This window comes from Tiliqua scincoides, chromosome 3 (assembly GCF_035046505.1).
Source record: "Tiliqua scincoides isolate rTilSci1 chromosome 3, rTilSci1.hap2, whole genome shotgun sequence".
NCBI lineage: Eukaryota > Metazoa > Chordata > Lepidosauria > Squamata > Scincidae > Tiliqua > Tiliqua scincoides.
In genome coordinates, this window is record NC_089823.1 from 199,486,927 (window position 1) to 199,504,425 (window position 17,499).

The 17,499-nt window shown below is 43.0% G+C and overlaps 1 protein-coding gene across 3 annotated transcripts in view; it reads left to right on the top strand.

The window, feature by feature from the left end:
- The window catches only part of HDLBP (high density lipoprotein binding protein), a 69,473-nt gene that overhangs the window by 25,580 nt on the left and 26,394 nt on the right, over positions 1-17,499 (top strand). For all 3 annotated transcript variants that reach the window (XM_066619424.1, XM_066619426.1, XM_066619425.1), the window contains exons 2-5: positions 8,183-8,247; positions 12,751-12,863; positions 14,584-14,738; positions 15,297-15,512. In XM_066619424.1, coding sequence (XP_066475521.1) covers positions 12,788-12,863; positions 14,584-14,738; positions 15,297-15,512 — 447 coding nt within the window. In that variant the 5' untranslated portion in view covers positions 8,183-8,247; positions 12,751-12,787. The remainder of the gene's footprint in view (positions 1-8,182; positions 8,248-12,750; positions 12,864-14,583; positions 14,739-15,296; positions 15,513-17,499) is intronic.

Below are 17,499 nucleotides of genomic sequence, written 5' to 3' on the forward strand. Positions count from 1 at the left end.
GATAAGAAATGGATCAGTGAAATCACTGCAGTCTTAAAGAAAAGACATTTGTATTTTACTGTATACAAACAGAAATTGAATGACTAAAGACAGCAAGGTTTTTATTAACTGTGATCTGAATCCACTATGTTTAATGTATATTTATGCTTAGTTTAATTAGAATATGAATATCTGCTCATGTTATGTTTTCATTGTGACTTCAGTAGTTGCTTAAACTGGCTGTCTGTTCCAAGTGTTACAAACCATGGAACCAAGCTGTAGCCTTCATTTGTAGACCTAAGACTTTTTCATAACTCTTTTTTTTTTGCTCCCAGACCAGTGGTACCAGGCTTTCTTCCTGGTGGGTCATACAAATGAAATCAGTGGTGACTTGCCCTCATTGAAACCAGGTTGCTTCTTTCCTCACATAATTCTTACCTTGATATTGATATACAAAGTCAACATAACCTTAACATGAGGAAAAAAACACTTTGAGAATTTCCTTACTGTTCTTCAAAACATGTTTGAAACTGACTTAACTATGTCTTGTTGTATTTTCACATGGAAAAAATGGGTTATATCCTGAGTTTAGTTAGGCATGACTGAGGGTCCAATCCTAAACAGTGAGCACCAGCTTACTACCACCGCTCACAAACATGCCATAAAGCATGTTTGCGAGCCCTTAGCACCGACCCAGCACCAGAGGTAGCCTAGCACCAGCCAGTGCCAGCAAAGAGATAGGTGGGGGCATGGGGGGAGGTGAAGAGGAGGTGTTCCAGGGCAGGGGGAGGTTGGGGGAGGACATGGAGGAGGTGTGCTGCCAGGGAGGAAGTGGGACAGGAGCAGGGCAGGACCGGTGGAGCTTAGCTCCACCAGATCCTGAGTTCTGTGTTTGGTCTCGCGGCCCGCTATGGAGCTCTTGATTCTGTGCCAGCCCAAGAGCTGCTGCAGAAACATGTATCCCCATTGCAGCGCTACTTTCCTTACCTGGGAGAAGGGGACAAATGTCCCCTTCTCACAAGGAGCCACTGGCAGCTACCCAGTGTGCTTAGGATACCGCGGCAACCATTTTTGGTGCTGCTGCAGCTCTGTACACCAGGCAGTGTAGGAGTGGGCTGTAATTCCACTTGATTTTGGTGAGACTCAGCCATGACTAAGGAAATTAATCATGACTAACTAAATTTAGGCTAGAGCCCTACAACAGGGAACTGTGACATTATTTTGTGTACCCGTGCAAGATATGCATAGGAAAGTGGGCAGAAAATAACACTGTAGATAATTGGAATGACAGGCATAAGTCTCTGACACATGCACACAGAGTAGGGTAAAAATGTGCAAAATAAAATAAAGAGATGCCTGGTGCATAGGGTAATTGTCTAAAGCGTGATTTTGATTGTGAATGAGCCCCACTGGGCCTCAAGGCCATGCACTCCCTCTTTTCATGAGAGAAGGAGAGTGAAAGTCACTTGTTGAATAATTCTAATTACTTATGAACTTGAGTACATTCTGGTTTGTTCTCTCAACTCCTTAGATAACAAACCATGATATCAAATTACAGTCTGATTGGATCTGAAGGCCTTAGGGATGGACCTCAACAAGTGGGAAACCCTGGCCTCTGAGTGGCCCGCTTGGAGGCAGGCTGTGCAGCATGGCCTTTCCCAGTTTGAAGAGACACTTTGCCAACAGTCTGAGGCTAAGAGGCAAAGAAGGAAGGCCCATAGCCAGGGAGACAGACCAGGGACAGACTGCACTTGCTCCCGGTGTGGAAGGGATTGTCACTCCCAGATTGGCCTTTTCAGCCACACTAGACGCTGTGCCAGAACCACCTTTCAGAGCGCGATACCATAGTCTTTCGAGACTGAAGGTTGCCAATACAGTGTAGTTTGTTTTAACTAACTAGAGTTAGAACAAACCACAGTTTCCTGAGGTTGTACGTACTGTGACTGTTTTTGTCTAAAGTGAAATTGTTCACTTTCTCATGCAAGGAGAAGACAGTAGGGGGTGAACACAAACCTTAAGTTCTGTTGGGATTTGTTCATCTATGGTTCAGTTGATTTTCTCTCTGAACTAGGCCTACTTTCTCATACGAATGCTTCGTGTATTTGTTCCTTATCTCATGCACCTTAGATGTGAGTAGGAAAAAGTGACATTAGAATTGTTCATCTGTTAACATTTCTTCCTCTTTCAGAATCTTGGCCATTCCAAATGATGTATGGCTATTTCTCTAGCTCCCCAGTCTGCCATAGTCTCTTCCTTTTCTATTCTTCATGTAGCCTGATGCCTGTTTAGCCTCTTCTTTAGTGAAGCATTTTTTAGCTTCCTGAACATGTTAAGAGCACTGTATGCAAGTTTTCTTGTATAGCAAAGTTCTGAAGTGTTCCTTTTCCACTTGAATCAATTGTCTTAATAAACAGTAGTACCTTTCCCTTCCTTGTTTCCTTTCATCTTAGGTTATCTAATGCTATATCCTTATCCAGCATAAAACCAGTTTCCTGTGATGGTAGCATCCAGAACAGCAGCTGTGTCCTGGTCTTGCTTCCCTGATAGCTATAACTTTCCTTTTGAATGCACTCTCTACAGAATCCTGTAGAGCAGATCACAGCCAAGTTCCTTTTACCTTCACCCCCTTTACTGATACCACTTCTTAATTTTTTTTCTTTGCAGCAAACCTTTAAACAGGTTTTCCCTTTCTGGATGCAGAATAGCTATTCTTTTGATTTGGCTGCATTACCCTCAAGTATCTTTGTATTCCTGCAGGATTTCTAAGTGTGGAAGAAGTGTTAGCCAGTTAATTTTTCAACGACTTGTTCTATCATTTGAGTGCATCCAGACGACATCAACATTTATGTACCGCTACAGATATTTCTTCTCACATTAACCATTTAGTTGCCTGCCCTGGCAATTAATCTGTCGCATGGTGCAAGCGGTCATCTTGCCATTCAGCCTTTCCTTTGTCATTGCATTTTTACTTACAAGGATGAAGGTCTGCTTATCATGAGTCTTGGTTTCTTAAATTCCCTGTTAGATAGCTATTTAACTGGCACTGCAATCCTGTGCTTGTTTACTTGGAAGTAAGTTCCACTAGGTTTAACAGAACTTGCTCCCAGGTAAGCAGATAGGTAAGTGCAACCTTAGAAAGCTAAAGTGTAGGAAAGCAGCACACTGGCTGTGGACAGAGAGATTTAATAAGTGGAGAGAAACAAAGATGATCCCATAAGCCATCCCTTTTCCTTCCCATCCCATCCCTTTTCCTTCTTTAGATCACCTGAAGAAGGAACTGAACTTGCTGGAACACTGTGAGATGAGAAGGGTGAGGCAAGGCTTCTGCTTAACCCAGCCTAAACTGGCAAACATGCTTGGTGACCCAGGTTGATTGAATGACTATGTTGTTCCTACCTCATTGAAGGCACTCTCATGCACTGTCTGTACTTGTTTGTGACTCTGCCTTCATTCCACCCACTGTCCCACTTCTTCGGTCTTACTCTTTGCTGCCACCAGTCTTGGTATGTTGCCTCATGGTGGGTGGGTGTGTATTCTCCCCCAAAAGCTGTATAAATTAGTTGATCAGTTAAAAAAAATTAAAAAGTTTTTAATTGACATAGCCCTTTAATTTAATAGCCCTTGACATATAGGTCATGATTTTATTACTAGGGAACACATAGCTAGTAAATCAGAGACTCTTCACTGGTTTGCTAGCAACTTCCACTTATGACCTGGCATGAACTCTTGTGGACACTCGCTCATATTTCCTGTACCAATGAAGCAGTAGTTCTCTGCAGAGGGCTTTTGTGAGTGTATATGTGTGTGTATGTGTTCATAAATACTTTGCCTAGAATCTCTGGTGTTAACTGCTATGCAAATCTATGCAGCTTCTGTGGGCACGATGAAACTAGCAGCTGTGCTACAAGATTACATTCCTGTCAGGCAGGCACTAAATCAGGTTACAGCGCCCAAACATCTCTTCTTGAGCCTAGCCTTCCTGGAGCAAAACTTAGAACAACATAAATGTGTACACAGCTTGTGGAAATTTCTGAAAAATGGAGATGGAACCAGAAAAACTGCTACTGTATCTTCAGTGTGGGGGCCCAGATCAAGCATGAAGAAGGGTGGGACTTCTATGATTTAGTCTTATTTTATTCTAAAAACTTGTAGATGTCTTTTCAGCAAAGGTGGTATGGAGTCAGTAAAAATACATTTTTAAAAATGACGGAAGACAGTAAGAAGACATCATAAAATCATCCTTTTGCTGCAAATCAACAACACCAGAAACCTATTCATTTATCTGTATAGTGCATTGGTTCCCAAACTGGTAGTCACGACTCACCAGCCAGGGAAGCACTCCTTTCTGGTCCCTTAAGGTGCAGGATGGGGCAATGGCGCGATCCCCAGGATTGTGCCACTGCCCAGGCCAGAAGGGGGAGATTCACTTAAAGAAGTCGGCGCCAGTTTCCGGGGGGAGGGGGTGCAGGAAGCCCTGTGGATGCTTCCACAGAGGTCCCCAAGCCTCCGACTGAGTAAAAACAACTATAGGAAACCACTTCTGGTTTTTGATCCTAAAAACAGAAGTGGTTTCTGATTGTTATTTTTATCACAGACTTGAGGGCCCCTGCAGAGGCATCCACGGGGCTCCCTGCAACCCCCCCCCCCTCAGAAGCAGGCACTGACTTCTGTAAGTAACCCCCCTTCTGACCCTGGCAGCTGTGCAGTCCTGGGATTGCATCACTGCTATTACCCCACCCCTGCAAACACTTAAGTAGCTCCCAATTCCTCCATAGGAGTTTGAGAACCGCTGGTATAGTGTCATCTATATGCATAGCATTTTACAAAGAGTGAAAAAGCAACCCCTGCCCCAAGGGACATGCAGTCTAGATATTAATACAATGGAGACAGTATGTTAAACTATATGTAAGTATACTAATCGCTGTGATAGTAAGGAGAACTATTGTGGCTCTTCCTGTTTGCAGTGTGCTGAATCTGTTGCTAGAGGTGTTTTTTCTGGTGTGTAAGATAGAATTACAGCCCAAGTAATACTGAACAGTAGGCTTACTTGAGAGTAAAATAACAACACCATTTTCAAACACCTCTATCTGTTAATCATTGTTCTGCCTACTTAAATACTCTAAAATTGGATTAAATAGTGAAAATATAGTAGGGTTAATATGTTTCTTTGATTATATTTTGTTGCTTGGTGTTCTTTACTTATGGTTTGCTTGTTTTACAGGTTAGGTAGTGGCCACTTGTGCTAATGTGCTCTTTCTTCAGTGACAGTGCAAGTGTGTTGCTTTCTTACTAATCTTATCTCAGCAACCTTGAAGTAATGGTGGTATGAATATTCAATGTTTATCACAGGGGACAAGTCTGAACATCCCCAGTATCTGCTGGTGGAAAACATAGCTTGCCCTAGTTTTGGACACAATAAATCAGTTACCATAATCCAGTACTGGATCCAGTACACATAATCACCATTCAAAGTTCAGCTACCTGTACTTTATTTGCCAAGACCAGACCCAACCTGGTGTCATAACGCTATCTGTACCTGATGCACCACACAATCCTATGCATATCTACTCAGAAGCAAGTTCCATTACTTTCAATGAGGCTTACTCCCAAGAAAGGGTGAATAGGATTGCAGCCCCAGGCAGTGTTATGCTACAGCCGCTAAGTTTGCCAGCCTGTACAGTGGGCCCTTGGTATCCATGGGAGATCTGTTCCATGACCCGATGCAGATACTGAAATCCACAAATAATGAAAATTGGGGGGGGGGGTTGGGTTTGCAGTACCATGCGAGCTGGGGGCTAAACCGGACTCTCAAGAGGTCATGGCACTCTCCCAGTATCTTCCGAAGGCTTCCTGGACCTGACTGAGATCCTCTTATGGTCTGTGTCCACGACTTCCAGTCATATCTAAGAGGTGTTTTGAAGCTGCAGAATGTGCATGGAGTGGGCCATGGGCCTTCCCAGATGCGATCGGAAACCACTTTATTGTAAGTTCAAATTTATCCATGGATTATGTGTATCTGCGGATGCCAAGCCCATGGATAAGGAGGACCCACTGTACACTGAGAGTCCCATCAAACTTGGTGGGGCTAACTTATGCATAGGATTGCGGGCCCAGCCCAAATGTGTGGATTTGAATTTCACTATCTTCCCCTTTTCTCCTGCTTACTGAATCATGTTCAGAGAAATGGCAACTCTTGACTTGTCCTGGTTTTGTTTTGTTTGGAGTACTTCGGATTCATTATGTAGGCATCACTATTGCAATTTTCAAATTTTGGTTGAAAATGTGAGGAAGTACCTTGTGGTTCCAGCTTCTTTCAAGATGCTCTTCCTTGGAACATGTGCTATCACTGCAATGCTCAAAGTAGATGGCGGCCCTACCCATAAACACTGATTAGACACACTTCTCCTTTGCTGCTGCTGCTATTTTGTAAGCTGGTTTGAGCAGTTTTTCCCAGTGGTGCAAGTATTAGCAGTTGGACATCCAACTCCCACTGAAATCCAACAGGTTTGGAGAAACTTAACTGAAGGCAGCTCTAGTTTACACATTTGTTTTCTGCAAAGATTTCCCATCACTGTGGTAGCTCTTGTTTTGAGTGAGTAGAAGCCTATGAACTTTGAAGACACCAGGCACGTACATAGAGACAGAAATCAGGCATTGTTTGTAAGAGTTTGTCAGTCTGTGCTTTGAATTGCCATGGGCTAACTTCATAAAGTTCTGTGCTTTTCTCTGCCTGTGATTGTAAGAAAGTGCCCAATTTGCCTGTGCTCTGCCAAACTACATTCCCGTCTGACAGATGTTGGCTTTCTTGGTAGGTTTTTAGTCTGTTGGATGTGCGTGTGTGTATGTGTGTCACAATCACATCAAAGATGCTCTTTTGAAGTTCCAAATTCGTATCCTACATTTTTTTATTCATTTATTTTTTAGTTTAATTCTACTTAGTTTTGTACAAGAGAATGGAAAAGGAACCAGTCAATGTCCATAGGAAATCTACCTAGGTTATTGATGTTAACCGCATAGTTGTAATAGGCCTTGGCAAGATGGTACAGGTAATTCATGACTCTTTGTACTTTTGCATCCAGGGCACTCTAACCAAAGTATTGATTTGTTTTATCAATTGATTTGATTTATTAATATTTTAAGTGACACTGATATTTCTGATTAAAATGATTCATGGTATTTTGTCCTGCATCCATATAGAACCATGTAAATAGTAATCTGATTTCTTTGGCTACAGTCCAGGGATACTATATGTGGGTGAGGATTGCACATAGCTAGAGCTTTCTCTGGAAGCAGAAGTGACCATCCTCTTCCACTAAGCATAGGTTTGTTTCTTCAGCTGTATTAACTGCTGCAGTGAGAATTGTGTACCCAGTTCTCACTGCATTGTAGAATTTCCTTTCAAAGGAGAATCATAATAGATGGCTGATTCAGAAGTGCTTTTTAAAACACTCTTATTTAACTAAGGGCGCAATCCTGACTCTCCCTTGGGCTGGCGAAAGTCCCTTGCACAGGCCCAGGAGGGTCACAAATGTGCCATGAGGCACGTTTGCACCTCCTGGAGAGTTGGCTGGGTCAGCACACGGAGGCTGAATTCAACTTCTGCGCTGACAGATGGATCAAGCCTTGCATCGGCTGAGCTTGGCCAACACAAGGCTCTGGGATGAGCAGAGAGGAGGTGGGAGGGAGACATTCTGGGGTAGGGGAAGGGCGGACGGGGAGTTGTTATGCTGGATCCATACCCAAGTGGTGCGGAGCAACTTCAGGCCGCTCCGTTCTCCTTGGACTTGTAGCACCTCAGGAGGTGGCGCAAGTCCAAGGAGACCCATAGGGGCTGCAGTGGCTTCCCTGGGGGTAAGAGTTTCCCCTTACCTTTGGCTGAGCCACTTTGCAGTCCTATCTTGTGCTGGATGCAGTGCAAGTCTCCTGGCTTGCCTGTTCCAGTGCAGGCTGGAATTGTGCTGTAAGACTTTGAACTATAAAATGCAATGAAATTTCATTGCTTTAACTCTTACTGTTTTTTTAATTCTGTTTTTGAAAATAGTTGAAAACCACATTCCAAATTTTATTAATGTATTTTGAATCCTGAAGACTTGGGTCTGAGTGACTTCTAGGCCACTGAAATTATGTTATTACATCTAATAATAGAACTTTAACACTCTTAGTGCTGAATAACTTTTTTCCCTTCTCTCCCTTCTAAAAACAGAAGCTGGCAGGCTGAAAAACAGTCGGCTCACAGGACGGACTTTCTGGCTACTGACCATTTAGCTGGTAAGTTACAGATCAGGGTTGTAAAAGGTTTGTGCATCCAACTTCTTGCTCATTAACCATTTGGAACACGAGATTTTTATAATCCCCATCAATCATCCATGGGTGTCTCAGCACATCTCTAGTTCTTCTCCTAATTAGCTGTACCACAGAATGGTTTCTAGGAAAGATATTCAGGTAGTTGGTGCACTCTTAATGTATCCTGGTTATCTTGCTTATAGTTTCTGTTTAAGCCACACATCCTGCATTTTCAGATCTGGAAAAACTTGGCAGAGTATGAAAAGTTATAGCACTAAAATTCCTTGCATCTTATTGGGAATATTGATCAGATGCAGAAGCTAAAGATTGCTGTTTCTATTTTAAAAAAAATCTTATGAGTATGTTGAATGGCTTGGATATTGCACTAGACATAAATATTTTTGTGACTGCAGTCCACTAATGGCACCATCTTATGCATGTCTGCTCATAAGTAAGCCCCATTGGGCTCAGCAGGGCTAATTTCCGGCTAAATGGGTATGGGATTGCAGTCATAGTAATTTAAGGCCCTCCATAAAACTGAAGGTGGATTTCAGCTTTTGTTAAAACTGGATTATTCCTAGAGTAGTGATAAGGGTGCATTGTGCCCTTAATATTTTTACCCCTTTAAAGCAATATCCAAAGTTTAACAAAGCAAACAAGAAAAATGACAAAAATGATTATGGAAAGTAAGGAGGAAAATTTACACTGGGACTTTTTAAACTAGTATCTGGATTAGTTCAGAAGAAGATGGATAAAAGAGAATATAAAAGACATATATAATAGTGTAGGGAAAGTGAAAGGGAATTATGTACCTATTCCTGTAATTTAGTTGAGTGTCATCTAATTAGCAGACAGCAAGGTAATAAAGGAAGCACCTTGAACACAGTGCACAACCTACCTATGCCATGGGGTATTTGAAAGTTAGCATTGTGTAATTAGATTAAAAGTAGTGCTACAGAGTTTTATGGACTGTTAGCCAAGTTAGCTGGGTTTATGAGTCCTTGCCTCCAGATAACCTTCACTTCCTGTAGTCAGAAACAAGAAATGAATATTGACTGGATTGTCCAGTTTCTTGTAAAGAGCAATTATACTTACTTTGCCATTGCTGAATCTGGCAATTGTTGGACTGGATAATGACCTAGGGAAGTGGTTCTAAAACTCTCTGGAGAGTTTGAGAGCCAATAAGTCTTTGCTGAAGGCAGCAGAGGGAAGGCAGTAACGTGATGCCCAGCATTGTGCTGCTGTGGAAGGGCACAGGGGCGTGCTTCCGCTCAACCCTGCCTGCAGCAGTCTCCTGGGGGAGACTGAGGAGCCCGGCGCCAGCCTCAACAAGGATCTCCATGCAGCGCAGACCCGCCCAGAACACGATTGCAACTACTTCCTGTTTCTTAATTGCAAAACTGGAACTGGTTGCATTCAGGAGGGGCCTGCTCTGCGTGGAGAGCCTTGCTGAGGCTGGCACTGGGCTGCTCTGAGCCCCGGGAGGCTGCTGCAGGCGAGGAAGAGTGCAAGCGCACCCCTGAACCCCAATTCGAGGTGCAATCCAGGGGATCACGTCTCTTCCTTTCACCCCTCCCCATCCCTTAAGTGTGCAGAGCCTAGGGCCCTCAGGCTGGGATGTTGCAATGCCCCAGTTTGAGAACCACTGACCTAGGGGACTAAGCAGATCACCAACTTAATCATGAGCCAGCAGTGTGATGTGGTTGCCAAAAAAGCAAGTGCAATATTGGGTTGTATGACCAGAGGAAGCATCCAGCTCACAAAAATAATAATTCTACTCTGCACTAACCAGGCCTCACTTGGAATGATTCATCCAGTTTTGGGTATTTTATTTTAAGAGGGATGTTGATAAGCTAGAACAGGTTCAGAAGAGGACAAAGATGGCAGGGGGTCTGGAAACCAAATCTTATGAGGAGTGGTTAAAAGAGCTTGGTATATTTAGCTTAAAGAAGACTTAAGGAGATATGGTAGCTGTCTTCAAGTCTCTAAATGGCTGTCACACAGAAGGGGAGTGCTTGCTGTCTGATTCCCGGGGGTAGTATGTATAGAACCAAAAGACTGAAACTACAAGGAAGTAGATTTGGGGTAGATGTGAGGAAGAATTTCCTCACTGTAACAGGTGTCTGGCACTGGAACAGTTTTCCTTGTGTAATAGTTTGCTCTCCCGCATTGGAGATTTTCAAGCAGAGCCTGGATGGTTGTCTATTGGGGATACTATAGTAGCTTCTTGCACTGAGCAGGGGACTGGACTAGATGACCTCGAAGATCCCTTCCAACTCTAGCATTCTATGATCCCCATAGAACCTTGCATTGATCAGACCTGGTTATGGTTACCCATGCACTGATGACTTTGAAACCGAAGAGTTAAAATGTACAATTTGTAGAACTGTCTGTAAAAACCTTTTGGACAACTGGTTCAGAATGCAACCAGTACGTTGTTGATCAGAGCCAGGGGTAGTGATCATATTGCATCCCTTTTGTACTGCAGTTGTGCTCAGCATCTGTGGGGGTTCCGTTCCTGGAACCTCAGCAGAAGCTGAAATCTGTGGATAATCAAATCTGTGGGTCAGGGCATGCTAACCCTTCGCATTTGTAGAGCTTTGGAGGTCCTTTGTGATACAAGGTCATCTGCAAGAGGGATCTGAAGGCCTTAGACCACAACAAGTGGGAAACCTTGGCCTCTGAGAGGCCCGCTTGGAGGCAGGCTGTGCAGCATGGCCTCTTCCAGTTTGAAGAGACACTTGGCCAACAGACTGAGGCAAAGAGGCAAAGAAGGAAGGCCCACAGCCAGGGAGACATGCCAGGGACAGACTGCACTTGCTTCTGGTGTGGAAGGGATTGTCACTTCGGAATCGGCCTTTTCAGCCACACTAGACGCTGTTCCAGAACCACCATTCAAAGCGCGATACCATAGTCTTTCGAGACTGAAGGTTGCCAAGAGAGGAGGGCCAGTGAGGCTGTGTGCAGCCTCCCTGACCCTCAGGAAGACTTCTGAGGCTTCCGGAAGGCCAAAAACAAGAAGTGCCAATTTTCTGTCTTCTGGAGGTCTCAGAAGGCCTCCTTAGGATTGGGGAGGCCACATTCGGCCTCCCCGACCTTCAGAAGGCCCTCCACATGCCACCAGTGCACAACACTGAATCCGTGGGTCCTGAATCCACAGTTATAAAGGCGTGACCAGTATCTGCATGGGCTGCATGTATTTTTTTTTTTATACAATTCAGTATAGAGGATGCCTGTAAACTCCTTACCTGAATAGTTTGAAGGACTGTGTCTTTCCATAAAGATCCACCCATACTATGAGGATATTTAGAAATATATATTTAGCCCAGTTGCGGATGCTATCTCTTCTGAAAACAGGGTTGGTAGTGACTCATGATAGGGCCTTCTTGGTTGTGGTGCCTGTAGAATTCACTTCAACTGGAGGTTAAAACTACTTCTATGTTAATGTCCTGAAGGGGAGTTAAGATGTTTTTATTTTGCTTAACCTATGACTGACAGCTGACTGTTGCTGCAGGGTGTCTGTTAATATTTATTCTGCTTTTGTTATACAACTGGTGTGTTTGTGTGTGTGTACACATATTTGATTTTTGGTACTGGTTGGGCATCCCTTATCCAAAGTGCTTGGGACCAGAAGCATTTTCGATATCAGATTTTTCCATATTTTGGAATATTGGCATATATATAAAATGAGAGATCACGGGAATGGGGCCCAAATCTAAACACAAAATTTATTTGTCTCCTATACCACTTATACGCATAGCCTGAAAGTAATTTTATACAATAAGTTTAATAATTTTTTTGCATGGAACAAGGTTTGATTTTATTTCTTTAGGGAAAAAAGTAAAAAAAAAAAGTCACGTTGGCACTCAAAAAAGTTCCATATTGCATATTTCAGAATTTTGGATAAGGGATTCCCAACTTGTATTGTTTTCCTTGGACAACCTGCTAGTAAGAATCCATTCCCTAGAGCAGGGACAGCTTCACCTCCAGCAGACCAATTTGTGATGGATACAGAAGAGACACTGATTTAATCAGCAACTTTTCTAGACAACATCTTTTCACTTACTATTCTTGAAGTCTAAAAATTCCAGCGTTAGTTATATCAAAATTATTGTGGCTATCTGTCATGGTCCTTTAAGGTTGGGGGTGGTGTTAGCACTCAGCTGATATTTCTAGCAGGCAAATAAGTGTCCTGATGTTGTTGCATCCTTTTTCCTGACCTTGAAGGACTTGTATTGGTAGTGGTTGCAAAGCACTGATTATTTTCCTATCTAGGAAGAGTACCGTGGTACACTTTGCAGACAAGAGAAGGACTGTTTTGGCCAGGAAGAGGTGCTATCACTTGCCTTCTCAACTAGCAATAGTTTCTGCTTTTGCCAAGGATGTGGCTAATTTTGCCAAGGATGTGACTTGACTCAAAACAACTTAAAACAAAAATCCACCACACCAGTGACCATCATGACAGTCTCTTTTCTTTCCCATTACTAGTGGCATACCCGGATACGGTGTGGGTGGGAAATCGACCATGAGCTCCGTGGCAGTTTTGACCCAGGAAAGCTTTGCTGAACATCGCAGTGGTCTTGCTCAACAGCAGGTGAAAGGTAAGATTGCAGGACAAGGCTGCTGTGAAATCCCATTTAACTACTAGACCAGGGGTGCTCACACTTTTTTGGCTCGAGAGCTACTTTGAAACCCAGCAAGGCCCAGAGATCTACCAGAGTTTTTTTTACAATGTTCGCGCCATCATAACATATAACATTTATGTGTACAATGTATGTTGGTGTACCTTGAGCCCCACTGAGTATAACAGGACTTACTCCTGAGTAGACATGCCTAGGATCAGGCTGTGAGGCTGCAATCCTAGCCACACTTAACTGAGAGTAAGCCCCATTGAGTACAATGGGCCTTACTCCCGGCGTTTCCTCCCAGAGGGACCTGAAGGGGGGGGGGTCGGCACTCCGCGATCTACTCATTTTGCCTCGCGATCTACCGGTAGATCGCGATCCACCTATTGAGCACCCCTGTACTAGACAGATGCAGTATCTTCTACTGCCTCTCGGTACTTTGAAGATTGCTTTCCTCTCTGTGGGAGGAAGTCACAGGTATGCTGCATGCTGTTTGTTCATTATCTGTCTTTGTGGCATATTGCAAAATCTAGATCGTATGCGATAATGTGGGGCTAGGTTAATGTATAGAGGATCTTGCTGTGGAGCAGGAGGTTAGGATAGATGACCATTGGGTTTTTTCTAACCCTGTAATTCTATAGCTGCAACCTTATCATGTTTCCATGCACAGCAGCCTGAGTGATTAAATATTTGTTGTTCTGCTCGGGGTTTCATAGTGGTGAGCTGAACAAGGTAAGCACAATATGAACAGCAGTTCTAGGTCTGCTTACATTTTTATTATATTTATTCATTCTTTCTCACAATCTAGTCAGCTCCTCTTCTCAAGATTATAAAGAGAATAAGAATTATTTTGTTTCATGGTGACATAAGTTACAGGCAGATATAAGCCAATGAGTAAATAGAATTTAATAAGAATGATTAGGTATCAGGGGGGTTGATCAGTGAAATCCCAGCCCATGCACAATTGGATTGGATAAAACCATGTTAAGATTTAATAGATGCAACCTAAGGACTCTTCCAGAGAATATGGTACAGCAAAGTTATGTTGGTGAGGGTCAGACTGTTTGCAAATGTGTAGTCACCCTTGAAAGCTCTGCCTACCTAATAAAATATTAACAAAATAAGCAGGAGAAATCCATTAGGAAAATAACTTGCCATTATAGCAAGCAGTTGGAGGGCAGCAACTCATAGCCAATGTCAATAAATAGCTTGAAATTGACTCTCGGATAAGGCTGTTCTGACATTAGAGTTGTGTGAGCTGATAATCAGATTGTGTTTAACTAAACCCATGTGCCGGAATTCCATTGGCTGTAATGATGGTGCGGCACCATTCATGAGGGCACTGATCATGTGTGTAAACTGTTTATGATGGGATAAACTCAGATTTCTACAATAAATGCTTTTGGCTAGAATGGTCAAAAACAGGCTGAACTTCTATGCAAGGTGACCTGGAAGAACACAGTTGGATTTACTTCTGTGTAGACACATAGGCTTGCAGCCTAAGTTAATTTTGATTCTGTGTGTGGGGGGGGGGGAGGGAGAGAGAGAGAGAGTTTAAATCACCTGAAGCCTTTTTCTGTTGCCAAACCAGAGTGCGTTAAGAATTACTGAGGATGGTAGAAGGGTCAAATAAACAACTGATGTGTGTTGCCTGTCCATGAAATCCTTCTTTGTTTCCTTGCTTGCTCCATTCTAGTTACAGTTTTAAATGCTGAAGAAGAGAATGACCCTCCAACTTACAAGGATGCCTTCCCCCCTCTCCCTGAGAAAGCAGTGTGTTTGGAACCTGCCCAGGAACCTGCTGGTGCCTGGAGCAAAATCCGACCAATCAAGGCTTCTGTCATCACTCAGGTAAGTGCATAGAGGATTTTCTTTACTCTTATTTTTCACTGTCCATATGAAATGCAGATCAGGCATTCTAAAAAGCAACTCCTTCAGTGTAAGCAAAGCTTATACTGTTTTTCAGTTATTTTTCAACATGGTATTGCAGAGAAGAAAGCATTGTAGGCAAGAGGAACTGAATAACTAGAGCTTTGCTAGGAGAAGGGCTTCATGTGCCTGACTTCATAGTTTGGAGAGGTCTGTAGGTGTCAAGTGAGGAATTTCCATGTATTGGCTTCTATTCAGTTAGTGATATCGTAAGCTCTGAAAAAAGATGCTGGAGTACTCATTGTGTGCCAAGCTGGAGAGATGTGCAGAATAGCTGATTTCCTGGAAGTACCTTCCAAGCTGAAAGATGGTATCTCTTGTTTTGAAATCTTAAGTCTCTCTTATTCCCATCATTAGTGTTGCACCCAGATCTCGCTGAGGAGTTTGGTGCTTAAGGCATGATCTCTGTTCATTGTGCAGCTAAAAGATGGTAAGCTTATTGTAGTGCAAACTGAAAAAGCCATTGTTTTACTTGAGCAGGTGTTCCATGTGCCGCTGGAAGAGAGGAAATACAAAGACATGAACCAGTTTGGGGAAGGAGAGCAGGCCAAAATTTGCCTAGACATTATGCAGAAGACGGGGGCTCACCTGGAACTGTCTCTTGCAAAGGACCAGGGACTCTCAATCATGGTCTCTGGCAAGCTAGAAGCAGTGATGAAGGCTCGGAAGGAGATCGTAGCCCGGCTTCAAACACAGGTGACTTGACTTTTATTTCTTCTTGCTGTATGACCTTCCTCAGGCATGGATGCCTCAAGATGTAGATGCTCATAAAGCTTAAGGTAGTTTTTAATGGTTTAGTTCACCTTTGTGCTGCATCTTACGTGTGCGATGGGTAGATTGGAAGGTTACCAGACCTTTAAAAAAAGTTCAAAAGTGAATTGCATAAATATGTCCTTCCTATGTACTTTGCCAGCGACTTGAAGCAATGTCCTTCAGAGCCAGGTAATGTCCTTCTGAATGCCAAATGCAAAGGAGTGGGAACAGGATATGGGTATCTTGTCTTATATGCTCCCCAAGGCATGTGGTTGACCACTGTGAGATACAGGAAGCTTGAGTAGATGGGCCCTTGGCCTGTTCCAGCAAGGCCCTTCTTCTGTTCTTAAGCATGTGAATACTTTCTACCTTTTTGTAATGGTCATGGGTGATGCATTCATTGCTGACTGGTTAGGTTCATACTTTGGACTAGATCAGCAGTTCAATCTGTAGTGCCCTTTACACTTCTAAAAGGAGTCTCAGGGAGCCCCAGAGCACTGACACATTCATAGAGTGGTGCAGTACCAACCCTAAACCTGAAGACCAGCAAAGAGCCAGAACTGGAGGGGAACAAGGAAGAAGAGCCACAAACAGGGGAGATGAAAGGGTGGATGAGCAAACTGTGCAGGGGGAGGATGGTGACCAGTTATGGTGTGCTTGTGGAGACTCTGGATGAGTCTCGGACCCCACTTTGAGAAACACGGGATTAGATGGGCTTCTGGCTTCACTTGATGACTTTTTATGCATAAAATAAGGTGAATTCTATTCACTGAATATAGGGTTATTGCCTAGACTCAACTGGCTGGCTACAGTTGGAAACGGTATGCTGGACTAGGGCTGCAATCCGGTACAGGCTTTCCTGAGAGCAAACCTCATTGAACACAATGGGAGTTACTTCTGAATAGACATGCATTGGATTGTGCTGTACATGAAGCTTTGTTCTGAATTTGCAGGGCTATTCAGATAATTTGTTCCAGAGGCTCCAGTTGCCATTTGGACTCTCATCCATTTTTACACCTGTTCTCATTTACCTTATGAGGACATTTCTAAAATAATTTATAAGTGGGGTGGAGATTCCAAAAACTTGCATTCATTTCTTTTGCCACATTTGCACTGTTTAATTGTATTGTCCTACAGTATGAAGAAAAGTGTGCCGTCAAGAGTTTCATGTCTTCATGTAAACAGTTTCTAATGTGGAATATTCTAATGTCCAGGCTAATTTTTAGTGCTTTACCCACATACCAACTTCATAACCAGAGGCTTGACTGTGTTAAGTTGCAGAAGAGAAAATCCAGATAGGTAGCGTCTCTGTGGTTTGTCTATCTTCCGATTGAGAAGCCTAGACATACACATTTCCTCTTAGTCATGAGATGCCATAAAAAGACAAGGAGTGGTGGCCTGAAGAGTCAAAATGTTTTGACTTTGCAGATTTACGTGTTTTTGTTAGAAGCAGATGTCCATGAAATATCATGTTGGCGTCAAGCTAACCAGTAAAGCCACGTCCGCTAAAATATGAAAGAATAAACCCAAGTGGATTTGATGTATACATGAAAGAACCTGATTTTGAACACATTGAAGGATACGTTTTGGAAAAGAACATGGCTTGATTCTGTGAAGGGAATATGGAATTCTTCAAGAATTCTGTTGATAAGGAATAAAGCTGACTTCGAGATTGTTCTTTAGTTCATTTCACACATTGTATCCAAAATCCTATTCCTATGGGTATAATCCTCCCTTTGACTGCTTGTGAAAATGTGTTGGGAGAAGCCAAAGCCTTATATGGATCTGTGACAATGTGAAGAAGTTGCTGGGTGCAGCTTCAAGATTTGTAGCTTCTAGATTAATTCCACAGACCCCTCAGACCAAGACAAACTCTTTCTTTGGTACAATAGACTGCAGCAAGGGAAGCCCACTCTATATAAAACATAGT